The 24,589-nt window shown below is 38.5% G+C and overlaps 2 protein-coding genes across 4 annotated transcripts; one reads left to right on the forward strand and one right to left on the reverse strand.

Annotated features, from left to right (window-relative positions):
• Nucleotides 1–1,645: 1,645 nt before the first annotated feature.
• On the reverse strand, nt 1,646–3,896 carry LOC110378710 (uncharacterized protein). The gene is made up of 4 exons (XM_021338078.3): nt 3,500–3,896; nt 3,278–3,416; nt 2,749–2,898; nt 1,646–2,553 (listed from the first exon to the last, which is right to left on the reverse strand). Exons 1-4 carry the CDS (start codon nt 3,565–3,567, stop codon nt 2,332–2,334), a joined length of 579 nt encoding a protein of 192 aa, XP_021193753.2. The 5' UTR covers nt 3,568–3,896; the 3' UTR covers nt 1,646–2,331.
• A 2,153-nt stretch (nt 3,897–6,049) lies between these two features.
• Nucleotides 6,050–24,559, forward strand: Mi-2. 3 transcript variants are annotated; one of them, XM_064036435.1, is made up of 21 exons: nt 6,050–6,254; nt 6,677–6,747; nt 6,867–6,989; nt 8,043–8,187; nt 9,287–9,432; nt 11,469–11,648; nt 12,024–12,215; nt 13,661–13,804; nt 14,124–14,246; nt 14,501–14,676; nt 15,005–15,128; nt 15,589–15,738; nt 16,095–16,264; nt 16,648–16,822; nt 17,061–20,153; nt 20,237–20,575; nt 20,911–21,105; nt 23,296–23,458; nt 23,791–23,936; nt 24,069–24,121; nt 24,279–24,559. In XM_064036435.1, the coding sequence occupies exons 1-20, from the start codon at nt 6,218–6,220 to the stop codon at nt 24,075–24,077; spliced, it is 5,901 nt and encodes a 1,966-aa protein (XP_063892505.1). In that variant the 5' UTR covers nt 6,050–6,217; the 3' UTR covers nt 24,078–24,121; nt 24,279–24,559. The 3 variants fall into 3 exon arrangements, with proteins under 3 accessions (XP_063892505.1, XP_063892503.1, XP_063892504.1); XM_064036433.1 differs by having other exon boundaries at nt 6,051–6,254; nt 9,284–9,432; XM_064036434.1 differs by having other exon boundaries at nt 6,051–6,254; nt 9,284–9,432; nt 13,664–13,804.
• Nucleotides 24,560–24,589: the final 30 nt, after the last annotated feature.

Below are 24,589 nucleotides of genomic sequence, written 5' to 3' on the forward strand. Positions count from 1 at the left end.
GCTATCCGAACTTGGTCGGATTATGTAGGGTTTCGATGCTCCGTCAGTATTATAATTGTCTTTCTTTAATTACTGAATTTAATGACATGAAATTTTGCAAGTGAATAGTTGAATGATTAAACTAATTATTGGCATACATTTTACCATGCAATTCCTTTAGAACGTCGTGATATTCGATTGCTTTGTAAACAGTGATCTGTTCATGGTAAAATATCCTATAACTTTTTAATTACTAACGGAACATCATTGATACTTGGCAACATGTTGGAGACACTTACAAGGTTTGTGTAAACGTGAAAATCTAGACCCCAAACTGCATACTTTAAGAACTAAGACCTAATAAGTGTATTTTACGTTTATATTTTATCTTTTAAACCCTACGACTTTTTCTAAATCTGTTTTTAAACAAATATAAACAAATTCAAAACAACGTAAAAATCTACAGCTCTCTATGTAAGCGCTTTAATGAAAACTAAATGGCCAAACGTTCGCGTAGCGGAAACTTGAATTTCTCCGAAGTTTATGTATGCACTGATTTCATTCATACGTAATCAATTATACACAAATACACACTAATTTTCGGACACATCTCTTTTCTTCCAAAGTCTATGGATTAAAAAAAGTTCCGCCAGGACAACGTTTGCCAACGTTCGCCCAGCGGAATCTGTTTTTGGTGAATTTCTCCGCAATGGCTGCATACACAAATTTTTATTTACCATACACAATTATAGGACATCTTACACTAATTATCTGCATAATTAAAATCTTTAAATTCAACAACATTCCGCTGCGCGAACGCACACGTTTATTTCAAAGAAAAAATAGCGGAATGCCACATACGCTTCAATCGTAATCGAGTCGGGATTGGATCTCAGTCGAATCGAGTCGAACGTGAATCGTCTGGCGCTGGGCTGGGCCCCGATTCTCCTAATTTTACTTAAGCGCCATTCGATTGACGTTCGACTCGATTCGACTGATATCCAATCCCGAGTCGATTACGATTGAAGCGTATGTGGCATTCCGCTATTTTTCTTTGAAAAAACGTTTTATCCTTTTCTGTCATTCAATAATGAATCATTTTATCTGCAAATGATTTACGATTGCAAAATGATTGTACAGCAAACTACCGTATAGACCAAAATCATCAAAATAGCAGACCAATCGCACACCAATCAAATGTCAATCGAATTCGATTGGTCTTTTATTAGTAGCAGAATGCCCGATATGGTTAAAACTGCTATTACAATCATATTGCGATTCGATTTATATTCGATTTTGACATTATTAACTTAGGAGAATCGGGGCCCTGGTAATATTAGGAGAATCGGGCCCCTGGATAACTTGTGTGATTGTTACTTAGATACCTTGCTTGTACTTGCGTACCTTATAGGTTTCTTCCAGTCGTCAATTCGATATCAAGAATCGAAAAGGTTGGGTTGGGATTTATCGCACATAATGCGAGAAGTGAGTTAGGTATATAGTTCGCTATTCACGTTGAAACGGCTAAACAGATTGAGATAAAATTTTGCTTAGAGATACGTGACCCTGTTTTGCTACTTTTAACTAAAACAGCTACGTAAATTATACGGGCTTTATGTGTAACACGCGCGACCGTAGAAATCTATTATAATGACAACAATATATATTATCCATGATCATATTTATTTTTTCAACATTACTGAAATGAACACTTACTATATAGCATTGATATAGCATATAAACACTATACATGAATATGGAATGTTTTGCACATAGCTTACACTAGAATTAAAATAAAGATTGCTGCATATGAACCATGGTTAAAATATTAGGAGTGAAAAGTTTGTGCTACAGGGAATGATTTTATGGAGATGATTATAATATGAAGAGTAAGCATTTTTAATTAGTTATATTGGCTTAAGGGTCAATCCCCACTGAAAGAGCAGCGGCCGGCAGCGGCCGTAAATGCAAGGGAATGAGCGCGAGCGCGGCGGTGCGCTCTTACATTGTCCGTGCTCTTACGGCCGCTGCTCTCTCAGTGGGAATTGACCCTTAGGGTCAATCCCTTGCAATTACGGCCGCTGCTCTTTCAGTGGGAATTGACCCTAAAAGGCTGGTGTATGATTCTGGTATCTGTTAACAAAATTAGGTATTCAATATCCAAGTAGCAAATGCATAGGTGTATCTAGTTTAGCAATTACATACATATTTGGGAAATCATGATTTTTCTCAGCTGTTTTTGAGATAATAATTAGGTACAAGCAAACTACACTGACAACATTGCTATACAGCTTCAAAAAGTATTGATTTCAACCATGTCACATAAACAGCAACCTTAACAGCTGATTTTACTCAATTTTTATTTGTATCTTTGATTTTCTGTTCTTTATACATTTTGATAACTTTCTTGCCAGGTACTAGAGTCTGGCTTAATCCTGGTCTCTTTAGTTTTTTCTTATCTCCCGCTCCTTCCCAAACAGCATCATCTGTGGGTAGTACTGTGTCTAGCACAGCTATGGGGGGAGGTACTGTTGTCATTGTGCCTGCACCCTCACAAACCACAGACTTCAGTTTCTGGAAATGAGGTACTGCTTAAGTAGGTGCATCATTTGGAAATTTAATAATCATCACAGTGGGATTATGTAGGATGTAAGACAGTTGTAGATACTAGGATTGATATGTAGATCCAAATATCTAATCAAGGAGTATTTATTACATATTCCTCAAGCTATCAGTAGATTTATCAATATAGTATCAATATCAAAATACCTGCTTGTCCGCTTCCATCTCGTCGTTGGACTTCTGTATGTCTGTGTCATGAGCGTACTTGCAGTTGTGACCAAAGCGACAGCGCCCTTTCCTGTAGTTCCAGCATATCCGTTTGCCATTTATCATCTGTGTGTTGTCTTTACCTGGAACCTTACAGTCATTGCCTATGTACTTGACGATTGTATGCCCAACTCGATACTAAACTTTTTTATACTTTGGATGAGGATAGATAATGGTTTATGAAGGTTTATATCATTTGCAAGCTTTGATATGTAAATTCGGTTTAAGTTAGTAATTAAATTTCTGGTTTACAAAAGTTACATTACAATTTATTGTATCTTAGTAAGTTAGACAGAACTTGTTTATTGGTGTCATGGCATTTTAGCTGCTACATTATGTATTTATTTATTTATTTATTAATATGTATGGAGGCAAAGTAAAGTACTTATTATTGTTAATATTGATTATTAAACTCAAAACAAGACTATGTGGACTAATCAATTTTATGTAATAGAAAGTCAACATATACCATTTTCACATGCTTCTCAAGTATCGCCGCCTTTGCTAATTCAGCTTCCACGAACGGATTGGAAAATACAGAAGTTTGTAGGCTACTTTCTCCGATCGTCGGCTTTGGTAATTTAGGCTTTGTGCTCTCTGTCTGAGATCTGAAAATTGAATACCGTTATGTGAAAAAAATCACTTTAATTGAAAACTATGATAAACTTTATGAAGTGCACTTTTTACTCACTTTTCATTTTCAGTGTTTTCTTCCTCGGAATCACTTGAAGACGAACCATAACCTAATAAAGCGTTCATATTTGTGATGTTGTGTAAGTTTTGGTGATTAATAATCGATGGGTATAATAATTATAGTTTCAACAATCAATAATTAAAACCATGCTGCTTGGCATCGATTGATGTTACCTACCATCACGATTCACAAAATAATAACAAATTGTCAAATACAGTAGATCAATGAATGTGAAAGAAAAAGAAAGCAATACTTTTCTTGCTCTCGCATTAATGGATGACATCACCAACCACGCTCCTTTCCCTCGCGAAAGATTTTCTAATAGTATTTTATCTGTGACCAATGCCATAAAATTGTTGTCTCGAGTTTTGTGAGTGATAATTCGTTTCGCTATCTATAATTTCACCCTTGCCATGATACTGTATGTATTTTCTCATTCATAAAGCCTAAAAATGGTAAAAATCTTCCATACTAAAAGTAGGGTTATTTTAAAATAGTCAGTTGTATTTTGTTACTGGTAACATTTTATTTTTCTGATGTTGGCATGAAGTGAAGGAAAATCTATACCATTTCCGAAAAAAACGAATGAAATAGTAGAATTTTACGCACAATGTTGTCGCAAGGCAGCAGGTCAAATAAATTGAAGGACAGGTGCTGACCACCAGTATTTTACCATAAAACGACTGCCTAGACCTTAAAAGGTTGTGTGCACATCCATTCGTCATGGCTGAAAATTCACATACGTACCTAGTACATAGGGGAAGGGAGTACATAAGGAGAAACAAAGGGGTACTGTAAAAAAGAGGAAATAGGAGAAGTACAGAAATGGGTACAAAAGGGGTACATACATAAGACTGAACAAAGGGATAGTAGTACATAAAGGTAGTAAGTACGATGATAAGAAAGTACATAAGGAACTGCATAAGGGTAGTACAGAAATGGGGAGAAAATAGGAGATGCATATAAGGGAGTAGATAAGAGGGTATATAATAATATTATATACCCGGTTAGGTAGTGCGTAAAGAAGTAATCATATAGGCATAGTACATAAGGGTGCGGACGAATCGATAGTACATAAGGTACTATTATGGATAGATATTGGTGTGGATCGTCCTTCCTGTGGATCAGTCACTCCTTGTAAAACTCTGGTATAGTAAGTTCAACTCAGTCGTGCGCGCGGCCTTATGTGTGGGTAACCCTTGTACATATTCAGTGACTTTGTGTGCGTGACAAGAGGTACAGTCGGGTACAATACAGTTATTTAGGGGTTATATACGGGTGTTTAAAGAAAAACAGTTATTACGTAATTTTATGTTTATTTATTTATAATGATTATGAATCGCTACTTGAAAAATCAAATGATGAATTTTCGGATTCGCTACTCTCCAAGGTGAAATTGTAAATTCTGACTCCATGTCAATTATTCTTCTTTTTTCTTTTGTACATATCGACAAGTAGGTATTACTCCACATCCCTTCATCAATTTGACTTAAACGTTCATTTATGAGTGTCATTACTTCCGTCTTATTTTGGTCGACATTGTGCGGAGCAATAAAATTTTTTAAAATTCCCCACACATTTTGTTTACATTATTATACTAGATTATACCTCTTTTTACATTCTTAGTCCCCACTTTTATTTATTGTCCGCGTACCCCGAGCTAGAAAATATGTAAGGAGTATTTAATTCTTAGATACTGTAAATGTCAATTTGAAAAGACGTATGAGAAAATAATGAAAAACTATATTTAATAATAAAAAGCTTTGAATGTTGTTTCATTTTTTTTTGCCTGACTCCTTAATAATTTCTCCGTGAATACCTAACTAGTATTTTCGTAAACGACTGTACCCATAACAAAAAGCGATAAGAACACGTCATGCTCGGACGACGTCACTGTCACACGAATGAAAGTTGTATATTTACAAGCCGACGCACACATAGGGCCGCGCGCAAATCTGAGTTGAACTATCTATACTCAGCCGCATCCGGTTAGTCTGGAAGCCGACCCCAATATAGTTGGGAAAAGGTTCGGGAGGGGAGATGATGAGATATTGATGTGAATATTGTTACTATACATATAAGTAAGGCAGGTATAGCGAGAGAACATAAACAGAAAAGCAAATGCGACGTCACAAGTAGATAAGGGTTGTATGTGGGTATGCCCTCCGTCCTCGATAAAGTAGATCTACCACTGAACTTGGGTAATCCGATACCACTTGTTAAGAAAGAAAAAATAAAAAATATTTTATTGGCACAATACAAAACAAATGAAAGTAGTCCAAAAAAGACACTGACAATTAACTAAAATAGCAACAAAAAATAAATAACAAAATTGCCAACATGGTAACAGCTCAACATCACAATTCCAGGTCACGGGCCTAAGCTCAATAAATAATCTAGGATCATCTTATGTAGCACTAAACATGATTTTTGAATCAAACATTAAAACTAACTGTCGGGGCTTTTGTCTACATTTGGTAGAAGATAATTAAGTTAGTAGAATTTTCATTGAAAGAGTGTTCACCCTATAATTTCTTTTTTCCCATATTTTTGAATGTGTGCGAGCGAGACAACAATTCTCGCCAGTTTGCCGTGTAGTGACGGCGGCATCAATTTCTGAATTAATTACCATTTGTCGCAAAAACTGCGCGTCCTTTATCTTTTCTAGACCAAAATCTTTAATCTTATTGCAAGTTGTGTTGATTAGTGATCTAAATGGCATCTGATGATGAAGTAGACGGTTCTTTCGCAGGTAAACGTTCAATTTAGCTAGCATGTCATAGGTAAGCCGCGAATAGCGGTATCATGTGTTTACTTGCGGTATATGCAATTAAAAATTTAGAAAATTTTGGGTTCCGTGACTTAGTTTTCACCACTTATTACGTCTGAATAGAGTGATGTGTTATTAAAGAAGTGGTATTTGAGTGAGTTGATGTTGTATTTGTTATTTTGTGGTTGTAAATATTTTTAAGTGGCAGTTTGTGACAGAAAAGAACATGCGATATCCCCTCATTACTACTTAACAAAATGGACGCCGCCAAACAAAGGGATTAGTGACCTTAGGTTGAGGAGTGTGCTCATGTGGCGGAATGCACTGTCGGAAAGGTTTAGCTAGAGTGTTGGTAGAGGAGTGGAGTGGTGGACTGGTTTGACCAGTTTATTGTGAACTTGCAGGCGACGAGGACGTGGAGGAAGGTGAGGGTCAGAACGAGAACTCGGGGGAGAGTGATGAAGGCCCACCAAAGGTAACTGAAAAATATTATATTCATTCATGTTTTTAGTATTATAGCACAGTGAATGAGTGTATTTGTCAACATTTGCCTTGCTGCTGTTTGTGTTATGGTTATGTTATTGATATTATTAGGAGGATGAAGACTACTCACCTGAAGATGGCAGAAAGAAGAAAAAGGGAAAGAAAAGGAAAGCCCGTGGAGAAGAGAAGAAGGGTAGAAAGAAAAAGAAGAAGCGTAAGAATGAGAGCGAAGAGGTGAGTTTTAATTCTCAAACTACTTCATTTAAGTTTTCGAATCTACAAAGGAGTATTGTAGCATAATTGAAATAATTGTATAAGCATCCATTCTTTTCTATTTAAGTGGGAGAGAAAAGGTCATTCATGTGTTTATGAAAGATAAACAAAATCCGATTCCATCTATTACATCATTGCAATTGTTTAGAAAACAGGTGGAAACTGTCCACTGTTTTATATCAACATTGATGTTACAGTCAGGGACAAAAAATTCTAGAAAAGTTAACAACTTGTTTGAAGAGTTACTCTTGTGGGACATTTGTTATGTAATTTGATACTACAACTTCAATACTTCTGATTTATAACAGAAAAGTTACTAAAGTTTCTATCTTAGATTAATAATTACCTAGATTTATTTTGTTTTTATACAGCAAACAAATATAAACAGCATTATTGTACATAAACAGAATTCCTGAATGAATCATAGTTCACCTTTTCATAGAAAACGTTTAATTTATTTCCAGTTTCCATTCTAGAACTTTTCAAACTGACTGTACTACAAAATCAATTTGTATTCTATTACCACATTGTTTGACCATAATTGAATTACTAGGATTAAGTACTTAGGTATTCAATTTCCTATTAAAGATAGAGTTTTATTAATCAGTGCCACTATATAAATGTTATGATAAAGTTCACATTACCATTTACGGCATTTATGTTCTACTTGTTTATTTTTCAAATAAGTAGGCTAAATTGCAATCTTTGTAACTTTGCTGATCAATATCAAATATTTTTTTACATAGGTACTTATGACAAAGATTATGAACAAGTTCTATGACCTGTCCAAACAAATTAAACATGTTTTCACAATTGTAATTATCTAAAAAATCATTAATACTCACTACTAGATAAACATCAACAATTATTTCCAACTTAAAAGAAACAAAAGAAGCACATTCTTATTTTAAATAATCTTATGAAAGATCCAGCAATACCATGAAAGTAGGTTCTATAAAGAAAAGCCAGCATGAAACTCCATGGAGTTTTCAACTCGTTGTCTATGTAACGCAGGATGAAGACTTTGGGGTCGAGATTGAAGCAGAAGGGGACAGTGACTATGCCCTCAGTGCTATGTCTTCTACAAAGAAGTCCAGGAAAGGCAGAGGCAGTAAGCACAACCCACCGGTTACTCCGTCAGCCTCAGATTCAGGTTCCAGTAAGTTTCTTTCACCATACATTTTCTTTCAGATACTCATACATTTGAAAATTTATTGAAAACTATTAATTCTACAACAGACTTCAATGCTGCTTTAGCAAAATTACGACTCTTTGTTTGAGAATATTTTCTTTCATAAAAGATTTATTGTCAACATCCACTTTCCCATACTTTCCTTTCCAATAGATAATGTTCTAAGTATGAAGTTAGCTTGTATATTTGCTTTGCTAATTATATTCCAAAATATCTGCTGTTGTACTGTGACATCCATTTTGAACAGGAAAATATTGGGTTTAACCCTGATCTGTTTTGTCCTATATACCAAGATTCAAGAAAATACACCAAAACAGGTGAAAGTAACGCCCATTTAATAAATAAAGTAAAATAAACAGGAATTAATATAATGATATGTTTTTACGCAGTTTTTCAAGTACATACTACTTACGTAATCAGATCGCGTCACACATATTAATCACGCGTCTGCAAGAAAAATAACGAATGCACTTATGCAGTTATTTAGATTTACTTAACTATACATGTTGCAGTTTAAGATTCAGGACATGCGATAAATACAAATGTGATGAATAATTATTTCTTAGACAGACGAGTTCAATAGAAGTTGGCATTCCACAGTGCATTGACCTCTTCAAGTTTATAATGACCTTGCTCTGTTCTCTATCATGTATCAAGATCGTTATTGCGTCTATCTATAATTTGTACATGTTTTTGTTATTATGTTGGTAGTGCTAACTACTTTTTAGATGAGTTATATAGCTACAGGGGTTTTAGCGAGGCCTAGAAGCTCTTCAAGAAAATGCGTAATGCTCAAAGTCGAATTGAACTTTAATCTGACTACAGAACTTTAATCAGGCGATTTCTTAGGAAAGCTCGTAAATAAATCATACTTATTTTCTAATTTATCCTATACACATTACATTAAATTGTATAAAGCAACTGTGCAGCATACCACACTTTTTCTAATTACACTTAGAAATTCTCTGTCAGTGTAAAACAGTAAAAAAATTGTCAACTCCCAACTTCTGATACCTTTCAACTGTGTCCTGGTCCCTCGGTACAATATGCAACATTTCCACAGTAGGCATGCCGACCGTGGAAGAGGTTTGCTCGTCATTCGGCCTCACGGACGTGGACATCCAGTATTCAGACGCAGACCTCGAGAACTTGACCTCTTACAAGCTGTTCCAGCAGCATGTGCGACCACTGCTGGTTAAAGAGAACCCTAAGGTTAGTATACACACAAGTAACAAATAACCTTCTTCCTTTATAGACTTAAGGCACATCACAACTGCAAGGTCTGATCATACCAATCCGTTTTCTTTCGGAAGATTGGAATAGATTGAATGACGCCTCACGCTGTTGCTGGACAAAGTAGGACTTACTAATCTTCTAAAGCTAGAACTAGTAAAACTTCAAGATCTGATCATAGCAACTTGTGTCTGTTTTTTTGAAGGTCGGAAACCTTTAAATGATGCCTCCCGCATAAGGGAGTGGTGGTAGTGTTAAATTTTTCCGACCAAAACCGAACAATATTCCTTCAACTGCCGTCGAAGGCATTTTCAATAATCTAACACAGCAAAAGATCGCCGGCACGCAATCTTTAAAATGTCTGGTTAATGCCTGTAACGAAAATGTGTCTAGAGTGTGTTATTAGAACCATTTATCGGAGAATCGATTGCTTTGTTTACATAACCGCGCATTTTTATTTAGCTGCCACACTTGCGATTCTCTCACGCAGAGACTTATAAATATTTATGTTGCTATTAACTTAGTCATTAAATCACTTTTGCCTCTAGATTTTTTTCCTGTTAATGAAATAGCCATACTCCTGTAATAGATGATATAACTAGGAATTTCCTCATTCTAGCTGCGTTTTCATTGGTCCTTGGGATTATTCAGAACTATTATGATTACAGATTGTTCTGGAATGTTGTTAGGGATTGCGTCATAAACGAACTTGAGATTATTGGAAAGGCTTGTGTTTAAACGCCACCCAAAAAAGTACCTATTTTACTACCAAAAAAAATCTAAACGGTTACCAAAATGGATAAATGGTCACCAAATAACGTTTCCAAAAATATTATTAGATAAAACCATTTTTTCGTATTATTGACTACTAAAAAAATATATGGACGCCTTTAAAATACACTTTAGACCAAATATTATATATTGTCACTACTTAGATGTTACCAATTATGTAATATCATGACTCCTAATTTGGTCATTTTTGTTAGACTAAAAAAGCTAACGATCGCTAGAATATTTCCCAAATACCAATTAATATACTGGGGTTCCCAAACGTACGTCGCTTATTTATTGTTATATGAATTTGTGTGTAACTCACTGCGTTTAAAATGTAAGCACGCAACATGCAGCAAGCATGGCTTCTGTCACGGCTCCGGCGCTGCGGGGCTCCGGCGGTCCCATGCGAGCTTATCGTCGCAGATGGTTTTCACGCTCACCACCGCAGCTTCGGCTTCGGCCGGCGGAGCCGGCCAGCGTCAGCCGCGGCGGCGAGCCTTAAAACTACCTGCGCCTCAGCTCGCAGGCCGCCTCGCCCCTCTGCGCCTACGCGGTTTTGAATTGCACTCTAGGGGTAGGGCAGACAAGACTACGTGGAGTCGGTTTTGCAGCGATTCGTTTTCGTCACTAACTTTGATTTTTGGTAGTAATATTAATCCTTTAGTTGGATAGAATTTGGTGACCATTAATCCATTTTGGGAACCAAAAATACTATTTGCGCGACATTTGCGATTTTTCTGATGTTATTTTATTTTTTTTGGATCATAATATTATATACTTTAGTGCCCTTTTAATAAAGTCAATTTATTTTTTTTGGAGTTGTTTATTTTATTTGGTGCCTCAGCTTAGAGTCTATAAAATATTTTTGGTGACCGCCTAAATTATACCCTATTGGAAATCCGAACGTAGTTTTTGCCAAACTTATAGTGGCTCGCAACAAGTACGCGTATGTACCATGGCCATACCGTGATTAAAATGGTTTTTGCGCAGCGTATCGTCGATGTTCCGAGCCGCCATAAAGTTTTCCGAGAATAATAGCTATGAGACTAATGTTCATATGAAAGCAAAAAAATAATTTCGCTTACCTTGTCGTACTGGAAACTTTCTCGTAATAAATTAAAAAATAAACTCAAAGCATCTCCTAAGTCCGCATGACACACTTTCACATTCAGATCTCACTATCATTCAGCCTCATTATTGTCGTCAATATATTTCACCTATATACGTATCTATACACCCAGGTGCCAGTATCAAAGCTGATGATGCTGGTAGCGGCCAAGTGGCGTCTGTTCTGCGAGACGAACCCTCACCTCGGCAGCGGGACCCCTGCCATGGGCTCCGAAGACAACACGAATACTTCTACCACGTCAGACTACGTGCCCAAACCAGGACGGCCTGGACGTACGCCGAAAGAAGTTAAGGTAATTATGATACTGTATTAAGTATTATATTTTATTTATCTTTTAGCTATTATGTGACAAATCACAATTTTTTAACCGCCTCCAAAATAGGAGGAGGTTCTCAAGTCACCTGTTTTTTAAACTATAAAATCGCGATCAAATCAGGCTGAAAATCCCTAAGGTTGATTATTTGGTTACAAATAGAGTATCGGAAAAGACCACCTTACCCCACTTCTTGTTACTCCTGTAAATGAAAAATCACAAGACCTCTAGCTTTATTAACAATTTCATATCACGAGGTCTAAATCTACAACCATCATCAAAGGCAGTCTTCCTCACTAGCTATCAATGAAGCCACCCAACTATTCCCATATCTCAACTTACCCAACTCCACAGAACGAGGAGGTACAAGAAGAGCCAGAAGAAGAAGAGGAAGAAGAACAAAGCGACGAGGGCGCGGCCCTGCCCCGCAAGCGCGGCCGCAAGCCCAAGCACGGCGCCGCCGCCACGCCGCGCGGCAAGCCCGGCCGCAAGCCTAAAGTGCCCACGCTCAAGATCAAGTTTAGTAAGCGGAAGAGGACTAGTAGCGTGAGTGACGCTTTTTATTATCTACTTATAGTCTGTTTTTAGGGTTCCGTAGCCAAAATGGCAAAAACGGAACCCTTATAGTTTCGTCATGTCCGTCTGTCCGTCTGTCCGTCTGTCACAGCCGATTTACTCGGAAACTATAAGTACTACAGTGATGAAATTTGATGGGAATATGTGTTGTATGAACCGCTACAAAATATGACACTAAATAGTAAAAGAATTGGGGTGGGGCCCCATACATGTAACTGAGGGATGAAATTTTTTTTCGATGTACATACCCGTGTGGGTATCAATGGAAAGGTCTTTTAAAATGATATAAAGTTTTCTAAAAAACATTTTTCTTAAAGTGAACGGTTTTTGAGATATCAGCTCTCAAAGTCGTAAAAGTATGTCCCCCTCTATTTTTATAACTACGGGGTATAAAATTCTAAAAAATAGAGGTGATGCATGCTAATTAACTCTTTCAACGATTTTTGGTTTGATCAAAGTATCTCTTATAGTTTTTGAGATAGGTTGATTTAACTGTAATTTACGGAACCCTTCGTGCACGAGTCCGACTCGCACTTGGCCGGTTTTTTAATCTCGTAGACTAAATTGACACTTGCAAAATGTCAAACTTTCTAATAATTTTGCTAGCTCTGTGGTGCAGTGTTGTACTTACGATACCGGTTCGTTGAATCGTAACTTTTTACAATAAGTCATCCTGAAATAATGGGCTTATCCTTGATGATTACGCATGGCTTTGCGTGGTCAGATATCCCTGGCAGTTTGTAGCACGTCGTACAGCACTGTGTACGTACGTGAATTTTAAATATAAAACTTTGAATGAATATTAAATTCGTCTATTATAGATAAAAAGTTACGATTCAACGAACCGGTATCGTAAGTACAACACTGCACCACAGAGCTAGCAAAATTATTAGAAAGTTTGTCATTTTGCAAGTGTCAATTTAGTCTACGAGATTAAAAAACAAACTATACGTAAGAAGTCATTTAGGTTGTCAGGTTGCCTTTTTATTCAGATGTAAAAGACCACTGTCCATTATGGCCATATTAATTTATACAAAAATCTTCATCCTTGCACACAGATACAACTTTTGACACATGGAAAACTGAGACTTTATGCACGCACATGTTGGGTTCTCTTAAAGTCAACTGTAGAGAGAACGAGTTTCTTATATTTTGTGTCTACTCATTTTCATTGATGTATGGTTAAAGTAACTTTGTATATCTGCTTTTCATTAGTCTTAAGAAGTCGCAAGGGCTGCTTAGGGTTCGAAACGTACGGATAGGTCCAATGCATCCACTCTCATGTACCAATGTTGGTGACATTTTATTTAAATGAGGTAAAAAATCCATGTATAATAAGCCACTGAAGACTGAAGAAACACCTAAAGATATTGTTTATTTGTCCAGTTACTGTAGTAGTGTAATGTTTGCGCTAGGAGGAGGAGCAGGAAGGTAGCGCCGTGAACTCGGACTCGGACGCGGAGTTCGAGCAGATGCTGGCCGAGGCCGACGAGCCCAAGCCCAGCGCCGCCGCCGCCGACGACGCCGCGCCGCAGAAGGATGATGATCCTGCTGTACCGGTAATTATATTAAATTTCCTACTCTTGATGGTTCTATGTTTAAAGATGTAATTTAAGTTAGCCTGGAAAGGATGTTGGAGATCTTGGACTCGAATAAATTACGTTTTAATAATAATTGTGGTATTTCGAAAATTATACTTTAGCAGTACATTGAGCTTCTATGTTTTAAGTTGTCCTTGATAAAAAGGCGAATGAAACCGTGTTGATTTAATATTTTATAGAAAAAAATAATAAGACAGCACTTTTTTAAAGTTCAAATTGAATGCTCTCATGAATCTAGCAGTTTATTAAAAAAAAAAACATGTTTTGTTTGTTATAGCAACCCAAAAAGAAGGCAAAGACCAAGATCGGCAACAAGAGCAAAAAGAAGAAGAAACTAAAGACTACAAATAAGTTCCCCGACGGCGCCGAGGGAGAACATGAACATCAAGATTATTGCGAGGTACGTACTTTCACATTGGCCCTAATGCTTGACTCTATTAATCAGGATATTATAAGCAAATAAGCATTAGCCTACAGACATTTGCCATGTGTCAATATTTTGTAGAGCCGACCTTAGGACATTCAGCTTATGTGAAATGAAGTACATTATTCATGCACCAATTTTGCAGTCCTGTGTATCTCCACAAACTCCAGTTTATATCCTCACATAATCTTTTACAAACCACTTAAATTAGTTATCCTTCTCGTGTCTAGGTGTGTCAACAAGGCGGTGAAATCATCCTCTGTGACACGTGTCCCCGAGCATACCACTTGGTGTGCCTGGAGCCTGAACTCGAAGAGACGCCTGAGGGACGCTGGTCCTGTCCGCACTGCGAGGCTGAGGGCAACCAGGATCAGGACGATGATGATGAGCATCAGGAGTTCTGCAGGTATGGTCCGAGGTCCCATTGGACAGTCATTTCAGTGAGCAGACTGTTTGCTGACGTGGTGTTAATGTTTTAAGTTGACTAGGTTAGGAATTTTTTAAAATGTAATATTTAATTTCTTACAATCCATTATACCCAAAGAAGTGTAAAATAACCTTGTAGGATGTTCTTTTGGTAAAAAATCATTAAAACATACAAAATATCTCTTCCATCATCTACTTTTATTCCATGTATTGTTTTCCTGTCTTTGTAATAATGACTATCTTCCTCAAACAACTAATATACAAGATCCAATTTAAATTATTGACTAACGGTAAATTATTTTCAACAGGATTTGTAAGGATGGTGGTGAACTATTGTGCTGTGACTCTTGTCCTTCTGCATACCATCGGTTCTGTCTCAACCCGCCGCTTGAAGAGGTGCCAGACGGAGAGTGGAAATGTCCTAGATGTAGTGTAAGTATATTTTATTCCTAGGAATATATAAAACCCATATTTTTCATAGGATCGTAAGAGAACATGTTGCGTGGAACCTACAAAAATAAATAATTCTTTTACAAAAACTAACCATAGATATTCTTTTTGCGAATATTTTTGCAGCTATCTTTTCAAAGTCACTTGTTGAAAAGAACATGAAAACCAAAAATGTTGTCAGTTTCTTTTGAGTCTGATCAACAAACAAAACCTGTTGTACTAAGATAAAAAAATCCAATACCAATGACTTTTCCAGTACTCAAAAAAAAAAAGATTACAGCCTATTTCAATCTTGATAGATTTTCTTTTTTAGCCTTATTTTTTAGCTTATGTTGTTGGTTTAAAGAACTTTAAATACACTACGATATAGGTTTATCGCTTTAGGCAGATTTATAACTAACACTTCAAATTATAAAACCTTTAATGCAACATTTTATTACAGTGTCCACCACTAGACGGCAAAGTCGCAAAGATATTGACATGGCGATGGAAGGAACAGTCGCCGAAATCGAAGGCGCCTCGTTCCAGAGAGTTTTTCGTCAAGTGGCACGAGCGGTCCTATTGGCATTGCAGCTGGATATCGGAATTACAGGTAAGATATGGTTTTAAGTGTATAATTGTATTTGTTTATGTTATATCGTAGTTAAGATTTTTTTTTAAACCATAGCGTGTGTTGTACCATGTAATTAAAACGATGACCACAATATCACCGTGAGTCAAATCGCCTATCTGAATAATGGGCGGTAATTTGACGGTTGGTGACTAAGGAAACTTGATTTTTGTCCTTACCACATAGACATAATTTTCACATAGAAATAATAGGTGAAATATGCATTTTTTATGCACCCGTTCTGGTAATACGAGGCCAGCCATTGCAAGGCTTCTTCCACAGTTTTTTTCCAATTACTTGCAGTTATTCCACTTCTGATCTTCAAATATCTGTTTCAGTTGGACGTATTCCACCCGCTGATGTACCGCTACTACATGCGCAAGTCGGACGTGGAGGAGCCGCCCAAGCTGGAGGAGCCGCTGGACGAGCGCGACGGACGCGTCAAGCGTCTGCGGGACAAGCAGGACCAGGACACCGACGAGAAGATATTGGAGGAGAAGTATTATAGGTGAGAGAGTGTTTCATTTTGTGGGGTAACTTTATTATGTACAGAAAAATAAATGCTAGATAGATAAAAGTGTTGCTCTAATTACGAATCAATTAACTGTTTCTCGCGTTTTCGCTAACGTCCCGATAGAATTACTTAATGCATATGAAGAGACTAGAGCGTTTTTCTAAATTGCCTATAAGACAAACTATTGATCATTTAGTAACGTAAGGATATAAAATTTCCACCCGAAAGTGTGTATGTATTAACGTAAATACTACCTTCGATTACGGTATTTTCATGTTCAAATAACATAAACAGATCTATTCCTTCCTCAAAAACAGTCTATTCACAATTGTTTTCACATCAATTGATTTCTAACATAAATAAACCTATGATCTCAGATATGGTGTGAAGCCGGAATGGTTGGTAGTGCATCGTGTGATCAACCATCGTACCTCACGTGACGGTACTACGTACTACCTCGTGAAATGGCGGGACCTGTCCTATGACCAGGCCACCTGGGAGTCGGAAAATGAAGATATAGCCGGCCTCAAGAATGCTATTGAATATTATCAGGTTAGTATTTTTTGAAGATAAATGTATAAATGAATAGATTGAGCGAAAATCGTCATGGCAAGAAAGTATGTTACTTGAGATGCCGGTAGACAGAAGAGTATGGAAGAAGAAAACATGCTCCGCCAACCCCAAATAAAATTTGGAGAAGATGATTGTATAAATCTCGATATAATATTATTTTTGGTAAAGCTAAATTTGCCAAGGTTTATTATAAAAAAAAATATTTTGTTAATTCCAGGACATGCGTGCCTACATCACTTCTGAAGGCAAGACAAAGGGCACCAAAGGCAAGAAAGCGGGACGCAAGAGCAAGAACAAAGATATTATCGACGAGGATGACAGCAGCGGCGCTCTACAAATGAAGCCTAAGAAATACAACCCACCGCCAGACCGCCCAACAACCAACTTGAACAAGAAATACGAAGATCAACCACCCTTCGTGTATGAAACTGGAATGCAGCTTCATCCATACCAGTTAGAAGGTCTCAACTGGCTTCGGTATTCCTGGGGTCAGGGTATCGACACTATTCTTGCCGACGAGATGGGTTTGGGAAAAACTATTCAAACGGTCACATTCCTTTACTCGCTATTCAAGGAGGGACATTGCAAGGGACCATTCCTTGTGTCTGTGCCGCTTTCCACGATTATTAACTGGGAGAGAGAATTCGAGCTGTGGGCTCCTGATCTATATTGCATTACGTATGTAGGTGACAAAGACTCAAGGGCTGTAATCAGAGAGAATGAGTTGACGTTTGACGATGGCGCCAACAGAGGCGGACGCCCTTCCAAGATCAAGTCTCAAGTGAAATTCAATGTGCTTCTAACGTCATACGAGTTGATTTCCATCGACGCGACCTGCCTCGGCTCAATCGAATGGTCCGTACTGGTTGTAGACGAAGCCCACAGGCTCAAGAGCAATCAGTCAAAGTTCTTCAGGCTTTTAGCCGGCTACCACATCAACTACAAACTTTTGCTTACTGGTACACCTCTACAGAACAACCTAGAAGAATTGTTCCATCTGTTGAACTTCTTAAATAAGGACAAGTTCAATGACCTCGCCGCGTTCCAGAATGAATTCGCCGATGTGTCGAAGGAGGAACAAGTAAAGAGGCTTCACGAGATGTTGGGCCCGCACATGTTGCGACGTCTCAAGGCTGACGTGCTCAAAAACATGCCCACTAAGTCTGAGTTCATTGTGCGAGTAGAGTTATCGCCTATGCAGAAGAAGTACTACAAGTATATTCTGACGAGGAACTACGAAGCTCTCAACCCTAAGAGTGGTGGACAAACAGTCTCACTACTTAACGTCATGATGGATTTGAAGAAGTGTTGTAATCATCCTTACTTGTTCCCTGTGGCGGCTGAAGAAGCTCCCCTTGGTCCGCACGGGAACTACGACACGCAGGCGTTAGTGAAAGCCTCAGGCAAACTGGTTCTTATGTCCAAAATGTTAAGGCAACTCAAAGAACAAGGACACAGAGTACTGATTTTCTCTCAGATGACAAAAATGTTGGACATCCTCGAAGATTTCTTGGAGGGAGAAGGTTACAAATATGAGAGAATTGATGGTGGTATTACTGGTACGATCCGTCAGGAAGCTATCGATAGGTTCAATGCTCCCGGTGCACAACAGTTTGTGTTCCTACTGTCGACGAGGGCTGGTGGTCTGGGTATCAATTTAGCCACAGCCGACACTGTAATCATTTACGATTCCGATTGGAATCCTCACAACGACATTCAGGCGTTCTCTCGTGCCCATCGTATCGGTCAGGCCAATAAGGTCATGATCTACCGATTCGTAACACGTAACAGTGTGGAGGAGAGGGTTACGCAAGTAGCTAAGAGGAAAATGATGTTGACTCACTTGGTCGTACGACCGGGTATGGGTGGTAAAGGAGCCAACTTTACTAAGCAAGAATTGGACGACATTCTAAGGTTTGGTACAGAGGAACTGTTCAAAGAAGAGGAAGGTAAAGAGGAAGCTATTCACTATGACGATAGGGCTGTAGGGGAACTGCTAGATCGTTCCAAGGAGGGTATAGAACAGAAAGAATCCTGGGCCAACGAGTATCTTAGTTCATTCAAAGTCGCCAGCTATTCTACTAAAGAAGGCGACGGCGAAGAAGAGGTTGACACTGAAATCATCAAACAGGAAGCCGAGAACACCGACCCGGCGTACTGGATCAAACTGTTGAGGCATCATTATGAACAACACCAGGAGGACCAGGCCAGGACACTTGGTAAAGGCAAGCGAGTTCGTAAACAAGTCAACTATAATGACGGTATTGTGGCACAGACTGAAAACCGGGAAGACTCCACGTGGCAGGAGAATGGTTCTGATTACAATTCAGACTTCTCACAAGGTAGTGAAGATGATAAGGAGGATGATGACTTTGATGAAAAGAATGACAATGGTGATCTCTTGAGTCGGCGCAGCAAGCGACGCCTGGAGCGGCGTGAGGAACGCGACCGACCGCTGCCGCCGCTACTGGCGCGGGTGGGCGGCAATATGGAGGTACTCGGCTTCAACGCAAGGCAAAGGAAATCATTCCTTAACGCTATCATGCGCTACGGCATGCCTCCACAAGATGCCTTCAACTCTCAATGGCTTGTCCGAGATCTCCGCGGCAAGTCTGAACGCAACTTCAAAGCTTACGTGTCACTATTCATGCGACATCTATGTGAGCCAGGCGCGGATAATGCGGAAACATTCGCTGATGGAGTACCTAGAGAAGGCTTATCCAGGCAGCATGTACTAACTCGAATTGGTGTTATGAGTCTGATTAGGAAGAAAGTGCAAGAATTCGAGCACATTAACGGGTATTATAGTATGCCAGAGATGATTCGCAAGCCTGTGGAGCCTGTGAAGTCGGCTGCGGGAGAGAGTGCGGCGCCGTCGCCCGCGCCTTCCACCGCGACGCCCATCACGTCCGCCGCGCCTTCACCCGCACCCACGCAGGTCACACAGACCTCAGGACAGGCCCCCACACCCGGCGGCTCAGAAAAAGATGACAAAGAAGAGATTAAAGAGGAGAAATCAGAGAAAGATGTCAAAGAAAAAGAAGAACCGATGGACACGAGTGACATCAAAGAAGAAAATGGTGATGAGAAGGAATCTTCAAAGGACAAATCATCAGAAGATAGTAAGGACGGTGAAAGACGTATGTCGGTTGACGAAGAACCCAAGGATGACGAGAAATCTAATGACAAGAAAGAGGACAAGGAATCCGTTAAAGTTAAGGATGAGAAGGAAGAAGTAGATAAGAAAGAGGACGCTAAGAGTGATAAGGCGGAGTCTGAAGCTTCTGAGAAACCTAAGGATGAAAAGAAGGTAAGGAAAAGAATATAATCTTCATTTTTATTGTTTGACTTCCCTACAAAACAGCACTTTGTAACTTACTTCTATCTTTCCAGGATGACGATGACGACGACGTGGTACTAGTGAAAGAGGAAGAAGATCTCAAAGTGGAGCGTCGCAAGTTCATGTTCAACATCGCGGACGGTGGTTTCACAGAGCTACATACTCTATGGCTTAACGAGGAACGAGCGGCTGCCCCGGGCAGAGAGTACGAAATCTGGCATCGCAGACATGACTACTGGCTGTTAGCTGGTATCGTGACACATGGGTATGGACGCTGGCAAGACATACAGAATGACCTACGTTTTGCCATCATCAATGAGCCCTTCAAGATGGATGTGGGCAAAGGAAACTTCTTGGAAATCAAGAATAAGTTCCTGGCGAGGCGTTTTAAGGTGAGTTGTTGTAAATAATCTGATGTATTAAATAGGCAACAAATGAAGAAAGAAACCTTTAAATGTGAACATAATTTTGTCGTAAAACTTTGCTATATACATCCTGGGATTACTTCTGCCTATATAACATGCATACAACTTATGTTACATGGAAATATTGTAACTTTCCAACAGTGAAAGAATTTTTCAGTATTTTCGGAGCCAAACGGCTCCGTACAAATAAATGTTTCCTCTGCATTATATTGATACAATATACATAATATTGTCCCTAAAAACTCACTACCATATATACTTAACTGTACAAAATATCTAAAGCATCCTCTTTCTTACCCCAGCTGCTAGAACAAGCGCTAGTAATAGAAGAGCAGCTGCGTCGTGCGGCGTACCTGAACCTGACGCAGGACCCCAACCACCCCGCCATGTCGCTCAACGCTCGCTTCGCGGAGGTGGAGTGTCTGGCCGAGTCCCACCAGCACCTCAGCAAGGAGTCGCTCGCCGGCAACAAGCCGGCCAACGCTGTGCTGCATAAGGTATGGATGGCAACTTGTGTACTAGTAGAAATTATGTTATTTTTAGATTTCACCGTGATTGGCTGGTGGCAGACACTGGTCATTAGGGTGTCCCAAAAAAATCAAAGTCATTTTTTTTTAACGCATACCCTCCTATTTTTTTCCTTTTGGTCCAAAACTATTATAAATAAAATTTTATGGTGGTAGGACCACGGTAACCCGTGCCGACTTACATTTGAATGTATGTCATACTTGCTCTCTAAGACTAACGCGATCTAACTCGTCGATGTGCTTGTGATTTCTTGTTATTTAGTGAACGAATCATTGTTTTCAAACAGCCAACATGTCACTAGACTTACGCAGTTATAAAAAGAGTATATTTTTAATTAGGGGACCTAAAGCATCAAATGTCGGGCTCAAACTTCCGTCTAATGGACAAGTTCTGGCAGTTTCATTGTACAACTAGCGACCCGCTCCGGCTTCGCACGGAATAACAGTATTTCTCCACTATTTAATGTGTGTTATTATACATGTAAACCTTCCTCTTTAATCACTCTATCTATTAGAAAACCGCATGAAAATCGGTTGCGTAGTTTTGAAGAATTAGGTAAGCTTACAACGGGACACGGGGACAGAAAAAGCGACTTTGTTGTATACTATGTTGTGATATTCGGAAAATTAATTTAATTGTGAATGAAAACGTAAATCTTACTAGTCGCGAATGCATTATCTACTGGGGAAAGGCGCGTCTTCCAACTAAATCTTTGCCTAATTGTGTGACGAAACTCGTCACCTTGTATCAAGTTTGGAGGGACAAAAGACACAAGACGTTTTTAAGCAACGCTATCACGACTTTTTCAGCAACTTAGATATGTAATTTATTTGATTTTGATTAATAAGAATAAATCATCATGTCCCGAGCCTTTTCCCAACTATGTTGGGGTCGGCTTCCAGTCTTGCCGGATTCAGCTGAGTACTAGAGTTTTACAAGGAGCGACTGCCTATCTGACTTCTCAACCCAGTTACCCAGCAACCCAATACCCATTTGATAAGACCAGTGTCAGACTTATTGGCTTCTGACTACCCGAAACGACTGTCCAAGATGTCAAATGACAGCCAGGAGAGCAGCCGGCCTACAGTTAGTTACAGAAAGCGCGTGCCTCAGAGGAGCAAAGGAAAATAACTCTTGAAAAACGATTGGATGTATCGTTTTTCAGGGGTTATTTTGTCTTTGGTTATTTTTTTTTTTCAAAAGAAGATCTATACGGTACGTTGTATGACAAAATCACCTCTAACTTCATTTCAGCAAAAAGCGAGTTCTTTGATCGATCGCCTTAAAATACATATAATGACAGTTTTCTACATGAATGTGTCCTACCTTCTAGTCAAATAATGCTTCGTATCAAAAAGCCAAAGTTTCAGCACTGAGAGTTAGTGAACGATGTGGCCGAAAGATCGGTGAAGTTCATGCAAGACTTTTATTGATTAATCACAGTAGATGAGGAACAAAACAATTATTGTTAGGTACAGTCCTAGAACATCGGAAAATTTATCCTGACTGTAAAAAAAAACTACTTTAAAATGAAAATTTTAATAATGATAATATTTTTCAATGTATATGAGAAGATAAAACATTATTTGGATGTATTCAAGGTTTATTTTTAGTTATAATAATTAAGATCTAAATTTCTCCATAGTCAGTCAGTACAAATTTTCATGTGAAAACTTTGGCATTAAGTCGGCACGGGTTACCACTGTCCGATCGAGATATAATTTATTATAGGAGATAATGAGGTCAAACCGAAAAAAATTAGAGGGTATGCGTATTTGAATTCGAGAAAAAAAAATTCCCCCTTATGTCTTGGGACACCCTACTGGTCATGTTAGTTATTGGTTTCCCATGGCCCTGCAGCAACCTTGCAAATATCGAAGGTTTAAAAAATATGCAATATACTATATTTGTAGTAGGTGCTTTGGCCATAAGTGTAGTCTCATAATAATGTAAACGCTCTTTCTGGTAGAAATGGCATTGGCCCTGATATTCTGACTTGACATACTTTTTAGCCCTAAACTTTACAGAACAATGGTTCAAGCATTTACTTTACAGCACAACACTGTGTTATGAATGTGTCTGCTATTTTTTTGTTAGGCAGAGCTTCTTTCCTCTATTATAATGTAAAAACTAAATTAAACCTCATTTTCTGGCACTAGGTATTGAACCAGCTGGAGGAGCTGCTGTCGGACATGAAGTCGGACGTGTCGCGGCTGCCGGCGACGCTGGCGCGGATCCCGCCGGTGGCGCAGCGCCTGCAGATGTCCGAGCGCTCCATCCTCTCGCGCCTCGCCGCCACCGCCGGCAACCCAGTGCCAGCAGGTCAGAACATGTTATATTTGTCTCTTGTGTTATTATAACCCAACATATATTGCTATATAATTTATATACCACAAATGTTACTTATATGGACGGCCAAAATGAGATTCTGAAGATGCTGCGACGTGGACAAATTCAAATTCGATAAAATAACTCTGCTATAGTTTAATATACTGACGATTGACGACTAACGAAGTGGGTGTGTTTAAAATAATAAACATTTTCACGACCAGTAACTCAACTTTTTTATAACTTGTAAATACTTGTTATTCTTCAATCATAAAACTAACGTATAAATATGGCGGTCAATTACATATTTGATTGTTTTCCCACAGCTCAAATGGCCCAGTTCCCCGCGGGCTTCCAGTCTGGCGGGTCGCTGCCGGGCTTCTCGCCGGCTGCGGCTGCGGCGGCTAACTTCTCCAACTTCCGCCCGCAGTACTCCGTGCCCGGACAGCCCGCTTCCAGTGGATCCTCTAATGTAAGTCGATATTGAACTGAGAAACAATTAATAAAAATATATAATTTTGGGAATATTTAAGAAGGTGAAGGGTTTAGAATTTTGCGAATGAAATAAATGTATGTATGTTAATCTGTTCCTTTTCTTTCACAGAAATCATAAGCTCCGTAACTTATACAACATATTTCAACTTGACAAATTTGCAGGTATTATATTTCATTATTTCTGATAAATAGACAATTTTAAAATAATCAACTTATAATTATAATTAACTTACAGTTTTACGAGTAGTGAATTTACAATAATGTGGTGAATGTAGTAGAATGTCTGATGTTATAATAAAGTATAAATTATTTGTTTTAGTGCGCGGCTAATTGGTCACATAGATGAATATTTTAGATGTAAGCTTTCCAAGATTCCTGTTCCACCTTGGGTTTGAAGTGATAATTATAGCGTATTAGTGCAGTTATGTTAGGTAACATATACAAATACTACGTCATTTTGATGCAGAACTCACAATATTATTTATTTCATCCTGATCTGTATGAATCTTGTTTTAATTGTGTAAGTGATTGTGGACTATTAAGAAACCTATTTTTAATTTACCAAAAATGAAAATTGAATAAATCGTATCTATTAAGTGACTTTGTGTATTATTTCACACTTCCTTTAGT

This window comes from Helicoverpa armigera, chromosome 9 (assembly GCF_030705265.1).
Source record: "Helicoverpa armigera isolate CAAS_96S chromosome 9, ASM3070526v1, whole genome shotgun sequence".
NCBI classification, from domain to species: domain Eukaryota; kingdom Metazoa; phylum Arthropoda; class Insecta; order Lepidoptera; family Noctuidae; genus Helicoverpa; species Helicoverpa armigera.

Coding starts and splice junctions, on each gene's coding strand:
- Mi-2 (XM_064036433.1), top strand. CDS start 6,218: ATGGCATCTGATGATGAAGTAGACGGTTCTTTCGCAG. Junction 20,154..20,236: donor AACCTAAGGATGAAAAGAAG/GTAAGGAAAAGA, acceptor CTATCTTTCCAG/GATGACGATGACGACGACGT. Junction 20,576..20,910: donor TCCTGGCGAGGCGTTTTAAG/GTGAGTTGTTGT, acceptor TTCTTACCCCAG/CTGCTAGAACAAGCGCTAGT.
- LOC110378710 (XM_021338078.3), bottom strand. CDS start 3,567: ATGAACGCTTTATTAGGTTATGGTTCGTCTTCAAGTGATTCCGAGGAA. Junction 3,417..3,499: donor GAAAACACTGAAAATGAAAA/GTGAGTAAAAAG, acceptor TTCAATTTTCAG/ATCTCAGACAGAGAGCACAA. Junction 2,899..3,277: donor TTGAGAAGCATGTGAAAATG/GTATATGTTGAC, acceptor AATGACTGTAAG/GTTCCAGGTAAAGACAACAC.